General features: G+C 39.1%; 1 protein-coding gene across 3 annotated transcripts; it reads left to right on the forward strand.

Moving 5' to 3' along the window:
- LOC106924479 (DENN domain-containing protein 2D) lies at positions 1-27,445 on the forward strand. 3 transcript variants are annotated; one of them, XM_088006958.1, is made up of 18 exons: positions 1-239; positions 4,579-4,645; positions 4,750-4,836; positions 6,682-6,744; positions 6,887-6,940; positions 14,752-14,802; positions 15,208-15,300; positions 19,553-19,731; positions 20,653-20,765; positions 20,860-20,929; positions 21,022-21,099; positions 21,257-21,397; positions 23,719-23,867; positions 25,061-25,232; positions 25,773-25,823; positions 25,922-26,003; positions 26,078-26,341; positions 26,913-27,445. In XM_088006958.1, the coding sequence occupies exons 1-18, from the start codon at positions 210-212 to the stop codon at positions 26,975-26,977; spliced, it is 1,809 nt and encodes a 602-aa protein (XP_087863084.1). In that variant the 5' UTR covers positions 1-209; the 3' UTR covers positions 26,978-27,445. The 3 variants fall into 3 exon arrangements, with proteins under 3 accessions (XP_087863084.1, XP_014853688.2, XP_014853689.1); XM_014998202.2 differs by having other exon boundaries at positions 2-239; positions 6,881-6,940; XM_014998203.2 differs by lacking the exons at positions 1-239; positions 4,579-4,645; positions 4,750-4,836; positions 6,682-6,744; positions 6,887-6,940 and adding an exon at positions 10,533-10,753.
- The last annotated feature ends 16 nt before the right edge of the window (positions 27,446-27,461 follow it).

Below are 27,461 nucleotides of genomic sequence, written 5' to 3' on the forward strand. Positions count from 1 at the left end.
AGTGAAGTCCACCAACTGCACATTTCATCAGCTGCACTTCCTGATGCGTGTGCACTTGTGTCTTCATTAGCGCTCGAGACAGATCTGCACGTCCTATGCATTTCTCTACATGTGTCTTGCCGAGCAGATAAAAGCAGACTTATGCCACGGTTGTAGCATTTTTTCTTTATTCAGTGGACACGTTTGTCTCCTCTGCACACACAGGACAAATGGACAAAGCCTCAGGAAACGCACAGGTGGTGAGTATTCTCCTTCATAGGGTCACAGTGTTTAGAGGTCAAGGTTGTTCATTTGTTTCCCAGTAAATCTGCAGCCTTACTGTCTTTAGAAACTTAGTCCGGCTGTCGTAGCGAAAACAGACCTACGCTGTAGAAACCTAAAATTATGATCAATGACACCTTCTGACATTTCCTGCCCTGTATCACATGACACAAGGAACACAGAACTTTGATCTTGACAACTTTTGTTTCCTGTGGTGACGATTACGAGAGCACACTTTGTAGCTGCTGAGATTGGAGAGATGAGTTTAGCTCTCCTACTTCTGGGTGTTCATGGATGATTTATTGCTTTCCTCGGTTACTGAACGTTACGTTTTACCGGCTTCATAAAATCTATGGTGAAACCTAACTTTTTTGAATGCAGTGTGGAAATGTAAACCAATTCTAGTGCACATTAGTTTAAACCATTTGAACCACACTACTGCTCCATAATGCACTGGACTGTCTATGTTCAGAACAGCGAAGGTCAGCAAGGTGGTCCGCTAATATAAAGTCTGCTGAAAGCATTGGCGTTGGAAATTGGGTCTGTATTTGTGTGTCTGAAAGACAGACGTTTAAATTAACATTCGCTTTGTGCAGGGGCAGCAAGAGATGCATTCATAAGCAGAAAAACCAACAGAAATATTTAAAAACAGCTGTAGATGCAGACAAAAAAAATTAATCAATGTTTCTGTTCATTCAGAAGCTAGCATTAGCACTACAACACAGCTAGCATGAAACAGTGTTAGGGAAGTAGTAGTGTGAAACTGGACTGTTTTTTTTTTTTTTTTTAACCATTTTTAATCTTGTTCAAACATCAGGCAGACAATTACTTGTGTAAGAATCAGCAGTTTTCTGAAAAGCTTTTGGCCATCCAAAACCACCACAATAAGTTCCTGAAAAACTTAAAGAGTATTACTTTGCAGACTTTATAAAGCAGTAATCATTGTTGCAGACAATCAGGAAGGAGTTTTAAGATGACAGAAAGTTACTTTTTAATATTTCCTAGAGCTACTCTGAAGTACTTGGCCTCTTTGGTTCAAAGTAAAAATGACAAAAGTTGCATCAAAGCAGTTAAAGTCTGTCCTGAAATACTGATTTAGTGGATTTGATCTATTTTTAAACCACAGGTTCAATTCCAGTTCCTTATATCGTCGCAGTATGTTCTTTCTCAGGTTTGTCCCTTTTTGCACCAATTTCAAGTCACAACAAGCTGCAGGTAAAGTAATCAGTGAAAAATGGATTATAGGTCCCTGAAGCTGCTGCCACTAACGACTGTTTCGATAGTATTCTGTTTAAATAACAAAAAATAATTTGGTAGCATTTGCAGCACTGGATAAACACTCCAACTGATGTTCCCCGTTTCACAAAATAATGATGTGATGCATGAACAGCAAGAAAAACAGGAAGATGTAAAAACTTCAGGTGAAGATTATTGGCTGCTGTACACAGTTTTCATTCCTGCATGTTTTTGCTGTTTTCATAAGACACAGAAAAAACCTTCTCCTCAGTCACCATCCGGTTATAGTTCTGTTGTGATGCCGTTTCTACTTTACCCACAAGTCCTGGAAGTGAAACTCTTACAACTCTAAACTTCATTTCAAAAATATTTTTATAAATCTTTGGTACTGAGCTCACAGAATGCCTCTTCAACACAAAATCTACGTATATCCATAAGGAGCAAATTTATTAGAATAATTTTAGACTTTGACCAAGATTTATAAAAAAAAAAAAAACTATTAAAGTATTTCAGAGTCTCAAAATATTCTGAGATCATCAGTTCAGAAAGAACTGAGGCAGAGACTATAACTGATCATGAGCTTTGGGAAGGTCCTGGAGAGATGAAATCTTTTTTCATCTTTATGTTTTTTTTTTCTTAATCTTTTTTTTAACATCAACTAATTTTAAACAGGTGTATCTCCACCAGCTACCTTTAACAAACTGACCAAATGTGAAGCTTATACTTTGACAAGTTAAGCCACTTATTTTCATTATGCTTGCTCTCTCCTTCGGTTTGAGGCGATTTTGGATTATTGCTGTATTTATTCAGTCAATAATTGTCTACTTATTGATATATACTTAGTTGAAACAGCATAATATTAACTGACTGTGACTTTAAATAAATCTTTTAATCTTTCGTGTGTGTGTTTTTTTTGTAATGTTCAAGGTTAAAAATACAGTAAACTAGGCGCAGACCCGACCAAGTACAGGAATTTAAATACAGACTGAGAGGAATCAGTGGGGCCTTTTAGAGCTGCTAATGCGCTGCTTTGTTCTGCAACCCCTCGCATAAATAATGAACGGCTGTCATTTACTGTCCGGTCCTCTCTCTTAGACCTTCCGCTCAGTAATCCATTCAAAACAAATAAGAAACACAAAACTCATCACTTCCTGCAAAAAGAGGAATCTTCCCAAGAACAGCCAACGATGCACTGAACAGCAAACTGGAAAAATGTAAATTAGGAGGGGAAAATGAGAAATAAAGGCGGGCAGAAAGTGAAACACTTTGCTTTCCTCCTCAGCTCCACCAACTCTTCGTTTCATCTTTGACGCATTCCATTTGTAGAGTAGTGGTTTATGTCGCCGGGGAGTTTTCCCAGAGGACAGGGACACGTCCTGTCATTTCTGTGCTATAAACAGCGAGAGTGTCTTCTCATCCAGAACCGACGAGGCTCGCTCACAATGCAAACAGCTCGAGCCTTCAGCTGAGAATCTGGCTGAGAAATCCAGTTCAGAGTGGAAGCATCTGCTGTGAAACGCAGCGTGGAACTCTTCTTATAGTTTTGTGTGAAATCCTCCGATTATAACAGTCATAAAGGTCAGCACAGAAAGCCTCGCTCTCTACAAGCTCTGTGAGACGGAAGCATTGCTGGCTATCCAGTTATTTTTGGAGACTTTCCAGAATAAATGAGTAACTACGGCAGTGGCAGATTTCCAAAGTCAGAACGAGTCACTAAATCCTTATAAACCCTGAGATGACTGGATCAAACTGAACAAAGCTGAAAATGTTATGACCTCATCGTGTTTGATTTATAGCACAATTGTGATCTGATTCGATATCACTCTTGTGATCTTTTGGTGGAACATTTACTCTAACATAAATCAGAAAAAATATATCTTTTAGGTACATTTTACTGGGGACTCGTGATATTGCAGTTCTTCTTATGGATAAGACAGTCAAATGTATTAGTCATGTGCAACTGTGTTCTCTGGAGGGATATTTTCACACACTAAATCCAAAGTTTTGGTGACCACAAATGTAAATTGTAATTACGGGAAATAAATAGAGTCTAGACAAGAGTCACATGCTTTTACTGTAATCTATGCCAACGCCACACTGAGAGATGTTCCTCAATGGAGTAAATGGATGAGGAGCAAGATGAGAGGAACTCCATCAGTTCAATTCAATTCAAATTCAAAAATGCTTTATTGTTCCCAAAGGGAAAATAAATGTTGTTGTAACTCAATTTCTGGTTGTTGACCCATCTAGATCCTCGTCCTTCCACTGTCAGAAATATAACATTGTGTTGTGCTCCATCTTTATACACTATGTACATATTTGTTGGCGGTTGACGGTTCATGGTACCTTTGAGCTATTTCAGGAGTTTTGTTGATCATTGGTTGATCTAATCCTTCACACATTTATCTCTATTCATCAGAGACCTACATAATGGCTTCTGATCAGTATAACATAAGACATTGGATGTGTGGGGAAAAAGCTGAGAATTGTACTTAATAGTTGTAAAAGCATTTGCAACGTGTTCACAAAAATGAGAAACTGTTTTTGCCCTCGTTTTTTTTTTTTTTTTTTGACAAGTTAAGGAAATTTAAAATTCTATTTTCAGTTTTTGGGGAAAAAATGAATCACCATGATCACCATGTGTTTGCAAAAGAAAAATAAAACTTTTTTTCTAGTCAGCTTGATGAGAACTTTCTATAAACAATCACATGGAGAAAGATTAAGAATACAAAGCATATAGTTTGAATTAAAAAACCTTAAAAAAGTCTGATAAAAAAAACTTTTTATTACCATTGTATTTAAAAAAAAGTTTCTTATTTGGCTCTGAAACAGTCAATTCTTTTGTTACTGTTAGCTATCATCACAAATAAAACCCCACCAGGACAGAAACATCTAGAATTTTATCAAGTACTTCACAATCATCCACTAATTACTTGGTGTGTGATTATTTTTAATGAATGTACTCCTGCAGGGGGGGCTAAAATATTTCACATGTATTTGGTTTTTTTGCCATCAAATTAATTTTGATATTTTGTTCTCCTTTATTCTTTTTTTCCTAACACCTTTTTCATATCCTTCCAGGAAAGTGGACAAATAATTTCTCCAAACACTCGAAGGTCCTTCAGTTTTTCATCTCTTCGTATCAAAAGTAAGACAGTGTATCAGTGTGAGGCTCAATCATGTTGCTGTTCTGTTATTCAGTAAAAGCTTCACTCATATGTTCTGTAAACCTGTTTTTTATTTTTTCTACAGAAAGGCACAACAGTGTGGATGAGGGCGGATTTGAGCGAAGGAGAGGGTTGAGATCTTTTTCATCAGCTCGAGAATCATCCAGAAAAGGTAAATTGTGAACTAATCTACCACCGCTGTGTTAGATCAGCTAATCTACCACAAAGAATACTTCTTAATTGTAAAATACTGTAAATACTAAGCCTAGAAACATAAAACTGTAACAGACTGAATGCTCTGTTCTTTGTGTGGGAAATGTTTGAGTGTTTTTTGGTGGTCAAAGTCAAATAACTGGCCTACTTCCCTCCCTATTTCTTTTCTTAAATAACACTTTCTTCAGACATTGTCTGGTTGTTGAAGAGTTGACAATTAGTAGTAAAGCACTGCGTCCCTTTTCTTTTATATATCATGCCTACATTTAAGATTTTGCTTGTTATATTGGCAATATAAGAGCTAAAATGAATAGCAGTCATCGTCAGGAGCAGCTTTTTGCCCTCCAGCTGGGAGTTGGGGCAGGATCTGGTGCTCATGACGTCACACTGAAGGAGTTTATAGATATTTTTGGCTGCAGGCAGAAAAAGTTCTCCTAGCGGTCTGTATTACAACAAATTGGAAGAAACCTTTGACTAAAGACACTCTGTTTTTCAATGACAGTCTCATGAAGAGGATGTCCAGGGTTGTCCATGAATTTCTTGCTTTCACATAGAATCAAGAAATTTGTTCCCAGTACTGAACCAGCCTTCGTTATCAGGTCATTATGAAAGGTCATTAATACCTTCATGAGTTTAGTCTGTGAAAGAAAGCAAACAAATCAAACTGTGAAAGGACAAAATGTGCTTGGGGACATGTGTTGGTTCTTTAAAGTGGAGAGGACCAAACCGCCTGATGGTAAATACAAAAGCTTCGTTGTGAAAAAAATGTCAAATCAAGTTTAAAATAGGGAGTAACAGGGAAGTAGTTCAATTAATGTAGAGTCTCATTCAATTATTATGAAATACACAACTACATCAACAATCAAACACAAACTGAGAGTTTGTTAAATGTAAAATAATCAGTAAGCAATATTCTGTATTTGTGGGGGTTTTGTTTATGTGTTTGTTTCTGTAGGGGCATTTTAAAGTTAGACTTAAACAAAACATGCAAGTTACTATTCAGATTCCTGTTCTATGCTTTAATTTACAACTTCTGTTAAATTCTGATTCATGTGTTTCATATGGGAAAGTCCTGATACAAATTGGAGATTAGACACAGACGGACAGTGTTCATTGAAACCATTGACTTCTTTGTAGGCAACCGTGCAAAGCAATGTGACAGAGGTGTTGACAAAGTCTAAACTTCATGAAGGTTGGTTCAATCTTGATTGAATCAATTTTGATTCAATCAAGATTGATTGAATCAAGCTTGATTGATTCAATCTTCACTTGATTGAAGATTGATTCAAGTACAGAAAACAGTCAGTACTTTTTCATTTCTCATTCAGTCATAGTCAATAAATCAGAATATTATTAGCGTGTATTCAGTCAGTTAATTGAATAAAACACGTATCATAGATTAATTCCTCACAGGCTGATGTTTTCAAACCTTTATTTCTATTAATTATGATGATTTGCTGCTTACAGCTAAACACAATATTTAAGATTAGGAATTACATTAGGTTTTCCAGATCAATTTCTAATACAGAAATGTGGCTTCATGAAAAGTATGTTTAATACCTGCTTAAAGGTTAGACTTAGACTTATTTCATTATCGTAGCACAAATACATGACAATGAAATTGGCAACAAAATGTTGTCGTTTGACCACCAGAGCTCACAGAAAAAACACAGGAAAATCACAAACGTGCCTATAAATATATACAATTTAGTGTTTTCAAACAGTCTTTGTGGAGTTATTATTGGTGCTGAGCGATCTGATGGTCGATGGGACGTAACTATTTCTGAGTCTGCCTGTCCTACAGCAGATCCTGTGGAATCTCCTACCAGAAGCCAACCGGTTGAACAGACCAGATTATTTTCAAAAGGTACTTTTAATCTGACAAATGAGCTTCTTTGGAAAATTCATTGAAAATGATTGTATGATGTTAAAATGTTTAACGAGAGCACATGACAAGAAATGCCAACATCTGCGTATTTTCTCACTTTCAAACCTTGTCTCAGCTGCAGATGAAGCGGGTGCTCCAGAAGTAAGTCGGGTTCAAGAGCTGCTGAAAAAATTTGGTACGTATGAAGCTAATTTAAGCCTATTCTTCGTCAGGGACATAAAACTCTTGTTTTTATTGACTGAACCTTATCACTTGAGAAAGAGGTAATGGATATCTGATCTTAGGTGTCTGAGTATCAGATGCTGTGTGTGTCCCTCACAGTCTGTGGGGTGGGATGAAACCCTGGAGACACAGGTTACAGAAACATATTGAAATGTTTTCATTTCCTTACTTCTAAAGGAAATGATTTTCAAAAATTCTCTAAATAAACAATGGGAAAAAGACTATCTGACCCAATCAGAAAACTTGGTGTAACTAAACCAAAGGCTTTAAAATGCCTTGGGTCCCCACACCCTCACCATCAAAGCTACAAAATCACTAAGTTATTAAATGTATCATTTTCCAGTAAAGGAGGGAGGAGGAGACTCGGCCAGAGACGAGCATGCTGAGAAAAGCCATTTGTAACACAAAAGCTTCCCAAGTGTAAAGTGCAGCAACAGAGAACAGGCATTTCAGCGTGCTTGTACATTGGAAGAATAGAGAGTTGTCACAAAAAATTTAAATGAGATCAAGTTAAAATAATTAGTGACCAAACAGATTCACCACATTCAAAAACAGGAATTAACACAATGTCTCTCATCTACCTGACACGTCTGTAACTGAGGGGTTCTCCAGGCAGCGTGTCAAGATCCAGTTTAAAACCTAATGTTGTAAGAAAACTCAAGCAGGACTCGTGATGATGAGAGTAATAATTACATGCAAATCACAAATAACTACAGCTGACATGGGCCGGGTGTGCGACTGTCCAAAATATAAACATTGCCATTTAAATTTTTCAGTGAATCGATCCTGAAGTGATTCTTAGCGGGTTCTAAAACGCAGCAGAAAACCGCTTCGGTTTCCCCGAGGCCAGAGAGCGACGTCAGAGCCACATCGTCCTGCCACTGGCAGCGTCTCTCCCTGCAAATGTTTAACCATCCCTCTGTTGTGGTCTGTAGAGGATCACAGCTCAGGGTGACAGCTTGTCTGCACAAATAACCGCTTTTATCGCAGTATCCCCGCAAACAGATGTTGCACTATAATAAATATTATTAATATCAGCAGCCTACATTATAAATGCTGTTTTAACAACAGGTGGTGTTTGTGAGAACTCTAAGCAGCGAGGGTCACAGCTCTGCAGGCAGCTCACACACATTGTTTAATGAAGGATAAATTAACCTGATGATCCCAACAGACCCAGCATGGTTCACGGACAGCATTGCAAACAGCTTCACGAGATTTAGCTGTAAAGAATGACTGGGTGTGGGCCGTGTTAAAGGTCAAGTGTTACTTGTTGTGATAAGAAAACTTTTCGAGTTCATGGTTTTTGAGTTGAGATAAACAGAAGCTGACGTTTTAGTTTTAATCGTGCTGAGGTGCCTCCAAACCCCCTGATGAAACTGGTTTCTTCCTGTGACTGTGGGAAGGCTTGAAGCCGCAATAAAACCAGTTTCTAATGCTTGAATGTGTGCTTTCAGGGTGGGAACAGAAATAAGTGGTGTTGTTTAGCACTGGAATAGCACTGCAATAAGCTTCATGGAAAAAAAATTAAACTTTGGACATGACTCGTTTGAGTTATTCATCTTTTTTTTTTTAGTGTAGCAAGGTCTATATGATGAAAATAAATCAATACATTAGAAAGGTATTTTATTTTTATTATATTATTATGAAGATGAAATGTCCAGAAATGCAAAAATAGCTCATCATTAGTTTTAAAGTTACCATAGTTTTCTTTCTTCCTCAAGTACATTGTAATATTCCTACTGCAGCAGATTCTCAGGAGGAAGCCTTTTCTCTGGTGTTCATGTTGTTGTTGAGTGTTACTTATCTTCCTGTTGAGAATTTCAGCATTTATATAAAAAATGTATTTGTTTTTTTAATCTTGTCGACATTGTGTTTTCTGAAACCCTGATTACAGAACCGAGAGGCATGATGCATATTCTTACACGAATCACACAGAAAGAAACAGAATTGCACAATTGCGAATATCTCAGTACCTCATGCAATTGTGTGTGAGATATTCACGCACAATTTCTAAATGGAGACAATGTAAAGGCTGAGGAGAGCAGAGAGATTTGAAAAGCCGTGACAAACAGCACATGAAGCAGCACAGAAGCCTAAATCACATGAGCAGGATTTTGAAGGTGAAACAGGAAACGAACCTGACAAAATGACCCTGATTTCCTGATTGAGGAAAATAAAATAGGAGACAAATAAAACTCAATCAAACCAGCTGCTATGTCTGTAATGGTGACTCAAGTTTGAGTCAACAGCAAATATATGTGCTGTTGACACCCATCTTGAGTCAGACAAAAAATAAAAGACTTCAGACTTGTTCTTTAAGGATTTGGACTCCTGGTCTGAGACCCATCCTTTTAACACATACGGTTCCATGTTCTACTGGATGTTCTCCCTCTCAGGGGGAGTTTTTCCTCTCCACTGTCACCACATGCTCTTCCAGGACTGAATGTCGCAATCCATGACTATGGCAGTTCAGCGTCCGCAAGGGTTGATCTGCAGATTGCATTATAACAAACGTCACCGAAAGTTGGCAAAAGTTCAGAGCAACATTGTAGTAAATTGTAGCAATGTTCACATCAAACCGGGCTGCACAGTGACTGTAGTGAAAGTAAAGGTGCAAACAGCATAGAATGCCTTTTGTGGTTTAGAACACAAACCACAAGGATGGAATTCCATCGTTCATTTTGATTAATTAGTTACATTTTTAACTGGCTAAATTACATTTAACGCAATTAATTACATTTTTTGTTTCATCCAGAACCTTTGTAATCACATGTTTCTAGTATGCCTGAGAATCTGATGCACAAGCAACTTCCACCAACAACGGTGATGGACCACGTGGTTAATTTCTGCTTTAAAAAAAGACTATCTGATGAGATGATGGGGAAAAAACCTCTTGTGCACAGTTTACTGCACATGAACAGTCCTCTGAACTGATGGTCATTTTTACTCTCAGTTAGTTTATGATTTTTGATGACTATCGAATATAGGAAATTTGTTGTAATATTAAACATTTTATATATATGTTTAGGTTTTAAAAATACATAGAAATATAAGATATAAGACACTTTCTGAAAGAGGATACGTGAATGGATTCTGGAATAATATTTGTGTGAAATTATGCAAACAAAAATTAATAAAAATTACATATTTTCCAACCTGGTGAGAAGAAAATAAATAGCAGATGCAAAATATGTGTGCTATTTTATTTAAATATATAAAAATTTGTTTTTTTAAACTATTTTTTTAAAACAGTTTGAAAACAGTTTTTTAAAACAGTTTTTAAACTGTTTAAAAAACTGTTTAAAAACTGTTATTTTAAACAGTTTAAAAACTGTTTATAAACAGTTTAAAAACTGTTTAAAACAGTTTATATATATATAATTACTAAATATGTACAATCATTACAAATAATCATTATACAGGTTGCAGATCCCTGTTCTACTTAATCGAGTCTTTGCACTTTAATCGGTGAACAACATCAGCCCTGCAGAACACTCTGGAGAGCAGAGTTTTCGTTTTTCCGCCTGACTTTGAACGCACCAGAGGAGCCGTGCTCCCCACAGTTCGGTGCGGTGCTCGCTCTGACTGCGAAACCGGACGGATGCGTGGTTTGAGCGGGGATGGAGACGATGACTTGTCGCTGTGGAGCGTCAGAGACAAGCCGCTGAGAGGTGAACGGCGTGTCGGTGGACCTTAGCAGCAATGAGTGAAGTTGTGACGCGGAGAAGAAAAGGAGTGGGGCTGAAGAACTTTAAGCAAAGATGGAGTGAGTTTAAAGCTGCTGTGAAACTGTCGGGGTGTTAGAAATCCCGCGAAATAATTTTAAAAAAAGCTCCCCCAAAAAAGTTACTTGGGCGGATTTTCAACATTGTTTTTGATTATTGGCGCTTATAGCTGTGTGTGTAAATGTAGAGGGTGTTTAGTTGTTACCTGTCTGAACGGTTACCCAAATCTTTGTTTTTCTGTTATCTTTTTCTGCGCTGCTTTAAAATGCACCGTGAGGTTTAGTGAGATCCAGGGCAGACGGATATGGTGGCTTTCTCTACATCTGTCATTTCAACCTGACACCTGTAACGTCTACAGACCTAACTCAATCACCATCTCTTGGCTGTTGGGTGGAAATGTAGGATTATTATCATTATTATTATTAATACGATTTGACATTAGAGGAGCGACTGGACCCCTTCCTTCCTACCTGCGTGATCAGAAACACGCCATCCCTGGATTAGATCTGGTGACACAAGAACATGATGATGAAACCAAACTTTCCCAGTGACCCAGAATCCACGAGCAGATTTGAATCAAGTCTGGACTTCAGCTTGTTGAGAAGGAGAGACGCTCTGCGTTCAGTCTTTCAAACAGAAACAAGCAGTTGAAACTTGTTTAGGAGCCTCAGGCCTGAAGCTCTTAACTCAGGACTATTATTTCCACCCACAAGCTTCATAGCTGAGAGGAGCGACACAATTCAGGGTTAGCATGACTGCTCAGCAGGATCCCAGCCTGCTTGTTAAAGAGGAATTACACTCAAAATCAGACCTGGGAGTAGAGCATTCTCTGCTTTTGAGTTTTGTCCTCTTTCCTTGCGTTTGCTGAAATTCAAAGTTGTGCAACTGGTGGGTGGAGAAGCAACAGCAGCAGCAGCAGCAGCACTGCTGTTGATGTTGACATTGTTGCAACAGAGGGCAAACACCTTTTGTTGCCAGTAATGGTGGATTTTAGACTCAGCAGAGAGAGCCGTCAAAAACCAGGGAGGTGAACTAGGGGGAAGCCTGGACACCATCCAGTGGGATTTGTTACTCTGCTTGCTCCAGATGACATTTTTCCAAGTCATTCACTTCTGCTTGTGTGTACAGCCAAACGTCTAATGTCTAAGTAATTTGTCAAAACAAATGCTGCATCAGCAGCTTGAGCACATCTCAAACTGCAGGTTGTGCTAACAAAGTTTTGGAGTGAAATGACCTACTTGGTAGTAAAGCTGTAGTCCAGGTGTGGAGACCTTTTAATACCAGCCTCTTCCAGTTTTTTATTAAACTCAAAATAAAGAATGTGCTCTGTGAGCTGAACAATGAGAGGATACTTTAAAATAATAGAATGTCAAAATTTTTCCTAAGTTTATGTGGACACCAAACAGGCCATTTATTTAAAGAACAACAAAACGTCGTCAGTTTGCTGTTTGTGTCTGTGAAGACAATATTTCAGCAGATAGGGCTAGCTTGTTTCGTTTTTTTTTTTTCAATACTGATTTTTTTTTTTTTGTCTGAAATGTTGCTAAATACATCAAGAAAGCCGCTGAGTCTGTAACTAGTCATAAGAGCTGAGTATAGATGGATTATTCTAAATGATTTCAAATTGTTGGTTGCAAAGTCTACCTGGGGGGCTAATACCGACTCATGGTCGATAGAAATTAACTATGAGGGACCCAGAAATGTCTGGTCCAGAAGGATTAGGCTGTAAATGTACAAAATAACCAGGCCCCAGCAAAGACCCCTGACTTTATTCAAAGCATTTAAGTTTATTTATGTAGCACCGATTTACAACAAGGCTTTTTACAAGACTACCTGTGTAAACCTCTCAAAACTGAAATGGAACAGACCTGACAGATTCAGTGAAACCTCAGGGCACCTCGACATGCTGGGAAATCTGGAACTTTTAGTTTTGGTTTTGGAGCAAAATGGGAGGATAAAGCAGACTTCCAGCTTCTGCTTTCTCTTTCTGCTCCCCTTTTTCTCTGGAAAGCTCAACGAGGGAGAGTCTTTGAGTCATGTCATACTGAAAGTAATCAAATCATTTATAAAGGAGTTAAGTATTTTCCTGCCTCAAAATACTGATGTTGGAGAAGATAGATGTTAAAGTTGGGGAATTAATCACCCCTTAAAAAACATGTTTCTTCGTAAAAAAGATGTGATCTTTCTATGTAGAGAAAGGTCACATCTGCTCCCTGATTGTTTTATGTCTAAAACAATAAATTAGTCATGGAGTAACAAGCCTACTTTTAGGTTATAAAGAGAGTTGCTAACACCATCTACAGCAGTACAGCATGGTCAAATTAATGCAGCTCCACTTTTCTGTCGCTCACGCTGCTAATCTAGAGTGTGTGTGTGTGTGCTGATGCATTCACACTGTTAGTAAAACTCAGATGCTGTAGTTTCCCGTGGTCCCTGAAGGCAGCTTTGCATGAGAGGCATGTTTGCGTGTCGGTTCTCGTCTGCGAGAAGCTGCAGAGACCTGTTCTGATAAACTGTAAACTGTGTTGGAAATGAACTCCCACCCAATTTCACATAATTTTTTTTTTTTTTGCTTTTTTTTTCTGCATCACCTGAAAGCAACACAAGAATGATCATTCTTTCTCTGGAGGACGAAGTAAACAGACGACTCAGCAGGCTGTTAATACTGCTGTATGCTCACTAGACGAGTGGTGAAGAAACAGTTTGGACAGAGGTTTGTCGCTGGGTAACAGGGAGCTGGTAATGATGCTTGTTCTTGTGTTATTTACTGCTCCACTCTGCTGTGTACAATCCTGAGTGAACACTCATTTATTTAGGTTTGTTGCAGTTGAGCTGGACCTGTTATCTGGCCTATTTTCAGCCCAGAATCATTTAGGTATAGAAACAAACCATGACAGTGGTGTTTCCACGTTCTCTTACAGTTAATACGTCTTTAAGTGTTTTGTTAACACAATTATTTCCCATCCGCTTAGTTAAATCTATGAAACAAACATTGAAACAGTTTAGAGAACAATCAACTATTAGCCCCAACAAGGTGAGATTCTCCAACAAGATTCTTCAGACGATCAGCAGAAGAATAATGCAGATATTTTTCCTTTCATTAAATGATTATCTACTTTTCCTCTCTACGTGGGAAATTCAAATCTTTTGGGAAATTTGCTGGGATCTGCCGAGTTCTTCTGGAAACACCCAGCAGAGACGAAAGATCCTGGTTTCTTTGTTCAGGATGTGGTTTTCCTGCCATTCTCCGGGTAAAATTGTGTCTTTATTATTCTGCAAGTACAGTGACTTTATCCTCATGATTAAACAAAAATTCTCATAGCCAAGCCCTAATACTCTGCCGTACAACTCACAGAAGGGATGATTGAAATAAAAGTAACTCTTTGAAAACATTTTTCATTTCTTTTTCTGAAAAAAAAAAAAAAAAAGATTAAAATCGTATCTAGTATGAATTGTGATTTTATTTCTGCTTACCTGAAAGCATTTTTTAACAGAGCAGTGTTTTCAGCTGCGCAGTGATCTACACGTGGTGTAGATTGTCTGCTGTTTGATCCTTCAGGAGACAGGATTACTGACTGGAGCCAAACTTTATTAACCGAGCCTCTTTATGATTATTCGTTTTAGAGGTTACCATGGTGATTAAGTCCTCCTCCCCCAACAAGCTCAGTTCTAGTCTAGTTAATTTTGAGCCGTATCTTCATGTTCACCTGGACAGGCCACAGATCCATCACAGGGCAACACAGAGACACGCTGGACAAGCGACCAATCAGTGTCTTGGACAAAGGGAGGACAGACTGTACGACTTATCAGTTATTACACAGATACGCTGAGCCGCAATCATTATGTTGCATTTTTGCACAATGCAACATAACGAATTGCCTCAGGCCAGGTGGTGTCCACAGTGAAAACCCAACCATCTGCAGCCTGGCTTTAGCCTCATGGTGACCATTTCAGTTAATTTCATATGAACCTGGGATGTGAGAGGATTGGTGTGTTAAATGTGGACCCTAACTAACTGCAGACTGTTTGTCCGGTGCAGGTGAGCAGCCCAAAGAGAACCTCGCCACCGCTGATGTGCCTGGAAAACGCTGTGAGTTTCTGGTGTTTTCATGGTAAAAAAAATAAAAAATCCAGTATGTATATGTATGTGAGCTGTTTTTATTTAAGATTATTCAATTATTTAAATCCAATCTTACAAAACCATAGTTGTTTAGATGTGAAAGTTACAAACCCCAGAAGCTTGGGTTGATAAACTTTTCAGATGGAGTGTGCTTTCTTTTTGCTGTGACTCCATCTTCCGGGAATCCTTCATGAACCAACAAACGTTTAACGTTGCCCGTGTTGTTGTTGGTGCAGAAGGCAGTGCAGCGCGTTCAGGTGCACTATACCTGCAAACAGTCTGAGTGCTGAAAGCCGCACAGGAAGCGTGGTGAAGCTGATGTGTGGTTTCGGTGTTTTTGAGCTGCGTTGTTTGTTTTGTTTTTTTTCCTCGTAGGTGCAACACCACCAGGGGACGACGATGGACGACAAGGGGCCCTCAAGAGGTTCAGTGCTATGTGGCCCTCGTTCCGTAAAGCCAGAAAGGACAGTGAGTATCGTGTCAAGTGGATGTTTGTCTGGTTGTGTTGATGTTGCTAAAGGTAGTTTTCTTTTGTATTTCCTTGCTTTGATGCCATAGTGCAGGAAGTCAGAATTAGCCTGCTCTCTGAGTATGGAGCAGAGTGTTTCGTAAAGCAACGGCTGGATGGGCTCAGTGAGTCTAAAGTGCATGGAGTGGGTGAAAGGTGCACCTCCATGCCAGTCTGCAAAGACAAGCTCCATGTATGAACAGCCAGAAGTACGAACAGCAGCAGTCACCGATATTTTACAAATTGATGCATAAGTACCAAAGTAATTTGTTAGGAACTTTCAATTGAAAATATAACGTATTTTATTTGATTTTATTTCATTCAGTGAAAGCGTTAGTCATATGATAACTTTGAGTACTGTGGATTCATGACATTGTTGTATATGCATAAACATAAAAATCTGTGTTACATGACCACCAGGTTACTTACATTCACAATGAAAATGTGAATGTAAGTAAGAAACGGGGGTTTCAGGAAGACAGTGGATCACTCCCTGGCTCATGGTGAAGTCACCGTTTACGTCTCACACTCTTCCGTACAATTCTGCAGAGTGTTGTGTCTTAGAGTCTCCCGTACGTCTGCAGTGTTATGTCTCACCACCCACAGCCCTTTTCTGACTTAGTTTTTGAGTCTGACAAAAAGCTGCAGACTGAGTTGAATGCTCAGCACAGCTTCTGTGTTTGTGTTGCATACAGAGTACATTGCGCTACTTTTTGGACTCTTGACCTCCCCAACCTCTATATGACGACCCCACCCACCATACCTGTTACTCAGTGGTGATGGAAAAGCATTGGAGGCTGTACAGGTTTTTATTGGAGTAGGACTATTAGTTACTGAGTTTCCTGAAAATTCCTTAAAATGCACTTCAAACAAAGAAGCAATTCCTTTTAAATGGAAAAGTGTTCATCAACCAAAGGACCATATTCTACAGAATGCAGATCATTTGCAATGCATGTCAGGATGCATCCTATTAGATGTCAGAGGTTGTAACTTGGAACTGATCGGCCACATTTCAACCCTGTTCCAATGCTTTGCATCTATAAAAGAAAAAGTAACAAAAAGACTGACAGCTTTATAACATCTTTAAGCCCTTTACAGATTTTACACCTGTTTTCTTTTTACGGCTGGATTTGTAAACTTGGAAAATATTAGCTGTAGCTTTTAAAGCACAGATGAATTCTTTGCCAAACCCCTTAAAAGGTAGGAGAGTGCTAGGGTGTGCGCTCACACAGAAACTGGAAAGTTGAGGGAGAGGTCATCTCTGCATGAAGTAGAGCTTCAGCAACTCAATTTCAAAGAAATATGTATTTCCCATACTTTTTTACAAAAAAAAAAAATATCCACATCTTTGTTGAAGTTACACGAGGAAATAATCAGTATATGAGTAGGAATCAGTTCATGCTGTGAAAGTGGTGTAACAAGATGTTTCTGCCTGGAATCAGAAACATGTCAAAATGTACATCATCTTCCTGTTGTGGTCGTTGGTGGTTAAATCATCTCTTACTGTGAGTGCTGAGCAGAATGCAGCTCAATGTAATCGTATTCTTCTCCTGAACTCCTGCAGAGTGTCGTGCCTTACACTCAGATATCAGTATTTATATGACAAAGGTTTGGAGTCTGATAATTCTTGGCTCATAAGCGTTCACTCTTTTATCTGTTAATGGAATATTTAGCCATTTGGCCAGAGTTCCCCGTCAGACACTAATGATAATACAGAAAAGGTTAAAGGTTACAGAGTGATGGAAGCATATAATAGGCATATAACACATCTGATATTATTGTAATATTGTAATATTTACCAATATCATTGCCATTGCAAGATCTTCTAATATTATGCAGCTCTAATGTCAAGAGTTAGAGTTTTTAAAATAGTAGTGATGTATTTAAAAAAAAAGTGAGTAAAGATCAAAATCCCTACAATATTTTTATCACTGTAAATGAAAATGCTTTGGGAGCATTGCACAGTCCGTTCTGAAACAAACCATGAAGTACATCTTTATAACTGGGTTAGCTGGGTTCTGCACAAAGTGAGGATAGTAAAATCAGTAGCAGCTAGCTTTCTTGTCAGTCACTGAACTAAAGATTTCATTTTGTTCATGTTTTCCGGCCTTGAATGGCTGGAGTCCATTCCACAGCTCTTCTGTATTTATTGGTTGTACCTCAGTGACAGCGTGCTTGATGTCAGTCCCTGAGTTTCCTGTTGGATTTAAGGTCCAGGGCAAATTGGCTACTTCATAACTGTCTGTTTTAAACACCCATTTCAGAGTTGTTGAGTACTCATAATGATAATCAGACAGTAAATCTCCACCATGTAAAATATTTGTTTCGTTCACCCTTAAATAAAGGTTTGTTTCTTGTTTTTCCACAGCATGACTGAATGCCAAACAGCTATTATTTTCAATTTATTATTTAGTTACAGCACATCGGCAGCATGCCTGTCAGGATTGTTAGGTCTGTTGGTTTTCTGTTATTTTATTTGCAATGCACAAATCTAATCCCTACACAAACAGTGACTGATCTGGTATGTTACGTGATATAGGACTGCTTTTATTTTGAACCAAACTGCACATTAGCATAGTTGATGTTGTTTCAGGGGTTGTTGAACCAAGCGCCTCCAGCAACACTGTGAAAACCCACTGAACTGTAGATAAACAACACGCAGGACATGTGAACAGTGAGTGGGGATTGGGAACGGACCTGGAGATGACATCCTGTAAAAATGCAGTGCACCTTGTTTTTTTTTTCTGAGACTCTGCTTGATGGTGTCCACACGCCTTCTGACTCACCGTCTATAATAGGTGTGCTCCTGTTTTGACCTAATGAGGTGGCACTGGTAGCATTTACTGTAAACAGCAGCTGTTCCTTGGACTCCCTATTTTTAACCGTGAATGCCGACATTTTATCTCCACTAGTTGCTTTGCAGCCTGCTCTACAATACAGACAAGGCTTATTTTTACTCAGACTACTACTGTTTTGTTTGTTTTTTTGAGTCAAATGCTAGGAACGGATCTTAAACAGTCTATAAAGATGGATTATTGAAGTTTGCTCTTTGCAAGGCCAGTAACTTTTATTTGAGGCTTCACTGATCTCATCCTGGCCCAGATCTTTACCTGCAGGTGAAGATGGCACTCAGGGAGAACACATAAACTAACAGTGTGTTCCTGTTCAGGCACTCGGCTCAAAGCTGAGAGTTCTGACTGCTTCACATATGAACATACCTTACCAATTAGGGCGCTCTATTTAAGACCTCCTGCTTCACTCTGCTGCTGCTGCTGCTGGTTCTGGTTCTGTTCCACCACAGCATCCACCTGAAAGCTTTCAGCTCAGGAACGCCATCCTCACCCTTTGGCATGTTGGAACTTACTAATCGATAAAGTGCTAAGCAGCAGGGATCAATAAGATCAGATCCAAAAAGGACAACGTCACGCTGTGTTTTTCTGTGGAAGATGAAGAGCCTTTACTCATGAGTCAACTGACTGAAACCAGTCAGTGAGGTTCTATCCTTGAGACAAGAATTACTTTGCTTAAATACTGATCCACTGAGAAATGCGGAGCTCTGTCGAGACCCTGAAACATGACTTTGGTTTTGATTAAATCTGGATCTGAAGCTGCTCTACATTTTGGCCAATGCTCAGCACCCATGTTCACTAGTGGGCTAACAAACTCTGGGTGGAGTGACCATGTGTCGTTTAAAATACAAATGACAAAATACAAAGTCTGACACAAAATACATTGCAAAGAAACCCAGTGGTGATGTTCTTGCCAATCACAATACCTTATCAAGTGTATATCTATTGATTGATCATTTATAGTGAATAAGCTCAAAGTGCAATTCAGATTTAAACTTCTCCTTAAACACAGCTCCAACCCTTCCTCTGGTCATCCATCCATCGACAAGTGAAACCCTATTTTACGCCCTGTTGTCATAAGAACTGCTTTAGTCAATACTGACTTGAAGGCCCTAAATGGGGGTTCTAATACGGCTATGTCCTTCATCGTCCAAGTGGATGAAAAGCATGTTCTAATGTGTAATATATCCTTTATCTCTTCCCTTCAACTTTATCTCCCCATGGTCTTTTTATCCACCCCCATCATGCATCTTCCTCCACCTATAAGCAGAGAATGGAGCTGTTGTGATTCTAGCCATCATTAGTTCGGCGTACCTCCCTATCTGCTCTGTAACTCAGTTTATATTTGTGTGTTTCTGTGTAGAAATCAAAGAGCCTGATCTTGCGGAGACGAGGGAGAACCTGCCAGTCATGGACAACGTGCCCATTCAGCCCCGCCGTGTCAGCGGCCAGTACTTCTTTGAGTATCTAGTGGTGGTCAGCCTGAAGAAGAACAAAGATGGCAGCAACTATGAGCCTCAAATCACCTACCAGTTTCCTAAGGTCAGTCACATGGTGAAATCCAAGTTTACACAGGTTTGACACACTCTTGTTTTAAATAATGTGCGTCAGAGTGTTGAATTGGTGTTAGTCTGATTTGAACAGGGTTTGCAGTAAAAGTTGTTCAAGCTTTAAATTGATAACTTTATGAATAAACATTGCAACACCAACTGTCTATTGTAACAGAAATTCATTTTTGTTTTGTTTTCCGGATTTTCTCATCTCATCTCAAGTAACAGTGTAGATACTTGACATTAGTATTTATTTAAATAAGTTATTACCACCTGCATGATAACCTTCTGATTAACTGATAGCTATCATGTTTTATTTAATGCCACATTGTAAATGAAAACAAAACCTAAGATTTGTTTGAGAATCCAACCTCCTAGCTAGTTAATTCAGTGTATATATAAAATAATCTTGTTTATTTACGATAAAAGCAAAAAAAAAAAAAAAGCTACGCAGTTTAATGACTTTGATGTGGCGGTCAATGCCTTCATTACGTCTTGTTTTGATCATTGCAAGTTTTTCATCTGTTTTTAACAGTAACTAGCAGTTTGTCTACCAGTCAACAAAGCATGAAGTGATCCTAACCCAAATGTTGGAATCTTATTTATTTCATGTTTCTTTGTTTAAAAGAAACAAAACAGACAGAGATCTGAACCCCGAACACTCCTCTTCTGTCTAAACATCTGTGCTAAGACACCCCAGTGACAGAGTATTCATTTACGAAACATAAGATAGGTGGTGATTCAAACCAAAAACCTGCCTGAATGAAAAAAAACAAACTTTTTTTTTTTTGAGATGTTACATTCAAATGATTAAGATCTAGATTGCTAACCTGAAGAAAGCATGTAAGAATTTCTAGTGAGTGCAGCACATCTGATAGGACATGTTTATCACACCATGTGGGTTTCTTGTCAGAGAGACGTCATGGCAAAATATCAGAAGGAGGAAGAAGAGAAGACCCTAAAGGCAATCACACTATTTTGTTTCCCAGAGGGCATCAGCTGGGCTCCTTTGACAGAGTACCACAGGTGAGTACAACTCATCTGGCTTTCTCTATTTAAGTTTTTTGCTGTTTACATCAACTACAGTTTTTTTTTTGCTTTTCGTTTTGTTAACATGCAGTGAGACCTTCTCCTTTGTTCTGACTGAGATCGATGGCAGTAGACGAAACGGATACTGCAGAAGATTACTGGTGAGTTTGAGGATTAAACTCTTCAGACTCTTTGAAAATACTTCCAATGCCAGTTCAAAACGTTTACGCTTTAATTTTTTTCCGATTTTCAGCCAGGAGGAAGAGGAGCTCGACCTCCAGAGGCTTTCTGCATCATCAGTTCGCTGGCCTGCTTCGGCCTCTTCTCCAAGGTACGGTGCAACACGCCGCGGAAGGAAGAGCCTTCATAGCTGGAGTCTTATTGTATCGGATCCTGGCAACTTGTGTGGGAGTAACAAACACAAACAGGATCCTAGCAACAGTACATAAAGTATGTAACCGTGGCATGTGACAACATCTCGTGCGCAGATATTCGATGAAGTGGAGAAGCGGCGGCAGATCTCCATGGCCTTGATCTACCCATTCATGCAGAAGCTGAGAGAGGCTTCATTCCCGGCTCCAGGACAAACAGTGGAGATTAAGAGCTTCATTCCTGAGTCGGGCACCGAGGTCAGAAAAAAAGAAAAAAGAAAAAAAAACACCCCTTCCCCCACCCTCTGTGAACTCAGCACTTCACCTCTCCTGGTGAAAATGTCTAAGATCTGTTTCTCTTCTTGTACTCCCGTCACGACTCTGCAGGACGGTGGCTGAATCAGAACAGCTCACATGGAGTTGAAGTTTTCAACATAAAACCAGTAGCTCATGTGTTGACACTTCCGTCTTGCTTACTCAGCCAGAAAAGGATGTCCTCAGTCGTTTTAAGGGAAAACTATCTGTTTTACAAGGAGAATTCCAAACAGCAGGCTCTGCTGTTATCAGCTTGCGATAACATTGTTCTGTCAAAGTTATGGCCGAGATCCGGAAACAACATCCACGTGTCAGATGAGGCTGAACTGCCACATGATCAGGCATCTTGGAAACCAAGTCAAACTGGAAGAGAAACTGAAAGTTAGGATCGTCACCGCCCTGACCTGATCTTTAAATATTTGCTGATATCAAATCCCGATTCCTACAGTAAATAATGTCAGCGTTGTGCTCTAAGCTCAGTAGGTTTAAAGCCTTTTAAAATGTTTAAACTTAAGTGTTGAAAAAAATCCACAACAACAGAACCTTGGTTGTAATTCTGGTATGTCAATACAGCCGGAATGTCATGGAAATCAACATACCTAAAATATTTAGTGTATGCAGGAACTCCTTCTGTAACATTTATGTTTAACCAGTCCAGACATCTTGAAGGAAGCAGATTTAGTTCCAAACATGGAAAACATGGAGCAAAACAGATAGAGATTAAAAAAGCAGATTGTTTTTATGTTAAAATTCTGCAGAACAATTTTCATTTCAAGCCTGATAAGACTGCGACTTGGATATAAGATCTTCCAGGCAGGTGGGTCCACATGGAGATCTGTCTGAACCTGTCCTGAGTTACCCAAGAAGCTCCTGATCAAAAGCTTAACCCTTGTCTGCATCAGGTCATATACCATGTTTCAACAGCTCACAGCCATTTCAAGTATTTACTGATGCTGGCCATTGATTGTGTTCCTTTCTGTGACCAACCCCCACAGCGAAAGGAGGACACACACACACGCACACATACACACACACACATATGCTTCCCTGACTTGCTTCTATTGTGCTGCTAATATGTTGTTGAATTCTGAGGTCCAAGTATCTACTAACCCTCCCCCCAAAAAATATAACAAAGCATACAATTATAAAAGAGTCAATATAATATATATTGGAATGAAGAGATGAGAGACATTGTGTCGTCTTTGTGATGGTTATGTGAAGGAGTTATCAGGAATCATTATCTTACATGTGGAAAACAGCATTTAAGGAAGTATCAGAAAAAAAATCTATTTGAGAGCCAAACAGCTACACAAAGCAGAAACATCTTAAGGGTATATTTTTGCTATCTCTAGCTGAAATTCAAAACTTTCTAACATTTCAACCATCCTGTGGTCTTAAGAGATATAGTCATTTGGACGCCACCAGTTTTTTACTCGGTCTGGCAGGTGTGTGAGCGTTATGTTTTTGTTTTTTTTTCTTGTGTGGTTTTGGAAAACTGACAGACTGACTAGATAACCTGTCCACTTCCCTGCTGTCCGACTGGGACGTTTGCCACGCTAATATTGGAGGGTTAAATGAATATTGCATTAGACTTTTATTGTTACCATTGTCTCCTAACTAAACAACAGCAGGAAAAGACAAGACTCAAGACCAAATTTAGAAGAATAGGGGCTCCTGGGGCTGGTTTTGTTGCTCTATCTCCCCCCTATCTATCCCCCCCCCCCCAAAAAAATGTTACTTTTGAAAATTACAGCTTATTTATAGGTAGGTTTCCACATCAGCTGATACAAATTGATGGTTAGTTGGTTCATACAGTGGCCCAGAAGGGTCAACAAAATGCAAAAACAAAAGGTTTTAGCATAACTTCCTGTTGTGTTGTGTCATATTTCAAACGTTTCATTATTACCATTTCAAAATGTTCAAAAATAATAATAAAGATTCTTCAATTTAAAAAGACCACACCTGAAATGGGCCAGTGAGTTTTATATGGAGTACAATGTTTGGCCAGTGTCCATAACCCAGTTGGAACTGAGAAGGTTGTAGGAACACCCCTAGTTTTCATTAAGTCGTCTAACTTATCCAGCAACAGTTCCTGATTGAATACCAGAGATAGGTAATAAATCATAAATACAAAAATATTAATAAATCATTTGGAGTGTGTGACCACCTGGATGTAATACTGTCCAAATGTGATGATTTCATCCAGACATATTGAGTCTGACCTGTGGTGAGTTACATAATGACTGCAGCGTTGTCTCCCACAGATCATACACTTGACCCGACCGTTGGATTCTTGGCTGGAACACGTCAACTTCTGCACTCTGTTTGACTGCCTGACAAACGAGGAGGTGCTGCAGGTGTTTGCTGCTGCCGTTCTCGAGAGACGGATCATTTTCATTGCAGAAGAACTCGGGTAAATGAACTCACACAGTAAACTATTTCAGGGTTTGGTATTTATGAGGACAGATGGACCCCAACCAGGATGTCTCCTCCTTTTCTCCCTTTGGAGTTTTTCTGGGCTCATCTCACTGAGAGGTGAACTCTCTGGAAGGAATTGTAGCAATGATATGCCGCACTAAATTATAGGGTGTATAAACAAAACATCAATATTACAAATATGATACAGAATTAGACGCAGCTTAGATCTCATCATTGTGCTCTTATTATGGGAGAGCAGTTGTCATGTGTCACGAGGTGAACCAATCAGAGGAGTTTGTTGTTTTTTTTGTCTTTAGAAAAAAGATTGTTTCGACTCGTGACAAACAAAACATGTTCATAATTATCATTGGAAATAAAATAATTCCTCATGACATTGAATTGGAGCAATTTTAACATATTCAGACAAAACTTTTTCAAGCATAAAACTTCTTGAGGTCATGAAATTTTTTTAATAAAAATATTAAAGAATCGTTATAATGTGAAATTGACTTTTTTTTGAAAGCTTTACATCATGTTATAGTATTAGTCCCTCATGGAAAACATACCTGGAGTGTTGTCTTTTATTATTTTGTGCATGTTTGAAAAAAAATCCCTTAATTTCCATGACAACCATTCAGCTGTGAAATAGCCTGGGTGGACCAAGCACCTCCTTCGAGACGCATCTCCTGCAGTTTACAAGTTTCTGACAGAGCAGTCCTCCTCACTCTCAGCTCCTTCAGACTAGCCAGCAGCAATTAGCAACTGGAACTTCTGAGCTCATTATAGGAGCTACTTCACGCTGGTGAAAACGTTGTTAGAGGAGCCATGTTGTGCGAGGACCGCTGACTTCCTGTGGGTGGAGTTTGAGAAAGAGCCAACATTTTTAATGAGACACCAATTTCAAGGCGCTAAATTACAAAGTCAAATTTCTTTTGAGTCACGTTTGAATTTCATAACTGACGGTAACATAGTTACTTGACTGTGCTAAAAAAGGAGTCTATGTGGCAGGAAAATACATAACACTGCCCCATTAAATGTGTGTGAAAACAATCATGGCAAACTAGAAAATCTAGCTCTGCTTCATCTGTGTGTGTTTCATTTTGACTCTTCTTCTGTAGATGCATACATTAATGCAATATGATGTGCCATCAGATTTGTTGATGAAGATTTCTGTCTGTCTGTCTGCAGCACATTATCTCAGGTCCTTCATGCAGTAGCAGCCCTCCTTTATCCTTTCACCTGGCAGCACACCTTCATCTCCATCGTTCCAGAAATCCTGATCGACGTGGTGATGGCGCCCACCCCCTACCTGCTGGGGGTTCAGAAGCGCCTGCTGGACCAGGTCACCGACCAGAGTGATGTGAGTCCGGTTTGTTTATCACATCTTCCAACATTAATGTGTTTTTGTAGCTCACTGAACAAAGTGTTGTGCAAACTCGCGGTTTGGTTTGGCTATGAACAACTGCAGAATTATGAATTATGTTTATAATTAATTAGATCAAAATGACCAAGTCAGGCCGCCATCTAGTTAATAAGGAAACAATAGCCAAAATATTTTCAGTCTCATTTATTGTTTGATAACAATATTATTGCCTTGCTAAGGGTTAGTTAATTGACTCCAGTAGATGAAGGAAAACGTTCAGGATTGATTATCATGATGTGAGTTTGTAGATGGACCCAAATCGCAGCAAGCTTTAAACGTTGAGTTATATTGAATATTTAATGAAAAAAATTAAAGAACAAAAATCTTATAAAAATCACAAAAGAACGGCAGGAAACAGATTTGAAAAAATGATGTGAGTAGATGACAGAGACTGATATATGTATATATGTATGTGATGATATCATCCAGATTCCTCAATCTAAGTTACTCAAAGCTTTAACTTTCGTGTTGTGACAGCTACTGCTGGTTGACCTGTCGAAGAATAAGGAGAAGACTTTTCTGGTGACTGTAAGTGCTACAGTAACTGCAGCATTTTTTGCTTTAACTTAATTTGTAATTTATGGAAGCTGTTAAGTTCCTGCATTTAGCGAAATCTTCCTGTGCAGATTGGTGATGAGGATTCGATCCTTCCCCCGAAGCTCCAGGCAGAAATACTGGACGCTTTGAGTCAGAGGAGAAAGGTTTCAGGTGAGTGGACTCAAGTCAAACAGGAGCGTCAGCGTGGAAGATCCCTACATCCCTTTTCTCTTCTTGTCTTTCAGATGTAGAGGAGGCGAAGAAGGTGGAGGAGGTGAACCGGGTGGTCTCTGAAGCCTTCCTCCATTTCTTTGTCAGAACAGTCGGCCATTACAGCTCCTACGTCAAGTACTCAAAAGAAGGTCCTGGCGTGTTTGAGAAAAGACGCTTCTACAAGGCCATCGAGTCCAAGACGACTCGACACTTTGTCAAGAAGTTCATCCAGACGCAGATGTTTGACCTGTTCGTTCAGGAGCTGGAGCAGCAGCAGCCGTCAGGACAGCAGCAAGGTGAGACCGGAGCATCCGGGCCGCCTTACTTCATCACAGGTCCATCTTAAAGGACGACAGCCACACATTAAGCTCTCTAACCCTTTCTCTTCGCCTGCCTCCTTCTCCTCACTTTGAATGAGCAAAACAAAGGAGGAATTTGTAAAAAAAAAGGGTTCATCTCTTGAACCAGCACTGTTTTCTGCACCACTATCAGTATCTTGCACCTTAACCTGCACACTTTATCAGTTATTTCTAAGGATATAGCTGCTTCAAGTTATTGATGACTAAATTGAAGGATATATCTGCATAAGTCATGAAGCTGAGGATCTAGTTTTAATAAACTCATATTTTGGTGAACTTGTCAATCTAAGTGTTTGGCTGAGATTAGCTGGTTTAGTACGTTGTGAGTCGCTGATAATTCAGCTTGTATCGCATTTCGGTGGAGTTCTAGTGAATTGCTGTCAGACAGAGCTAACAGGAAAGGGAGATCTTTTACTTCAGAAACACAGTGGCTTGCTTTAAATATCATACATTTTAATGATTATATTTCTGTTTCGCTTAACTGAAACTTTGTCATTTGCTCTTGCAGGTATATTCCACAGAAAGATCACTGAATATCAGAAGAAGAAAAACGAGAAAACGAAGAAACACTAGCTGACACTTTGGGACTCTGGGTGTGGATATAAATATGTATAGATATATAAATATTTCAAGATCTTCATAGGAAAAGATGTGAATATTGCACTTTGTTTTTTTGTAATTATTTTTAAGTTTGCTTTTAAATAATTATGTTCCAAAGTGTGAATTACTGTATGACTGTGTTGCTGCTACTCACAGTGTCAAACACTGGTGTATGGGAGAGGTGTACTCAGCCTGTGGCCTCCATGGCGTTGCTGATGAACAGGAAAATCATTTCCAGTAAAGATTAGTTTAAGTCCATGGATCTTCCTGCTGTGATTTTAAGGCTTGAGGAGTACAGTTTAAGAAAGCAGCTCATGTTTTCTGCCTCGCTGAGCAGAGTCTCGAATTTCATCTAACAACTGACTTTTTTGATGTGTATGAGTTGACATATTGCAGAATTTTGTCTGATGCAAAACTGATAATAAAGCGAAATGCAAGCTGCTTTTGGTCACTCAGT

This window comes from Poecilia mexicana, unplaced genomic scaffold, assembly GCF_051168715.1.
Source record: "Poecilia mexicana isolate PSO_F unplaced genomic scaffold, ASM5116871v1 scaffold_7, whole genome shotgun sequence".
Taxonomy (NCBI): Eukaryota; Metazoa; Chordata; class Actinopteri; order Cyprinodontiformes; family Poeciliidae; genus Poecilia; species Poecilia mexicana.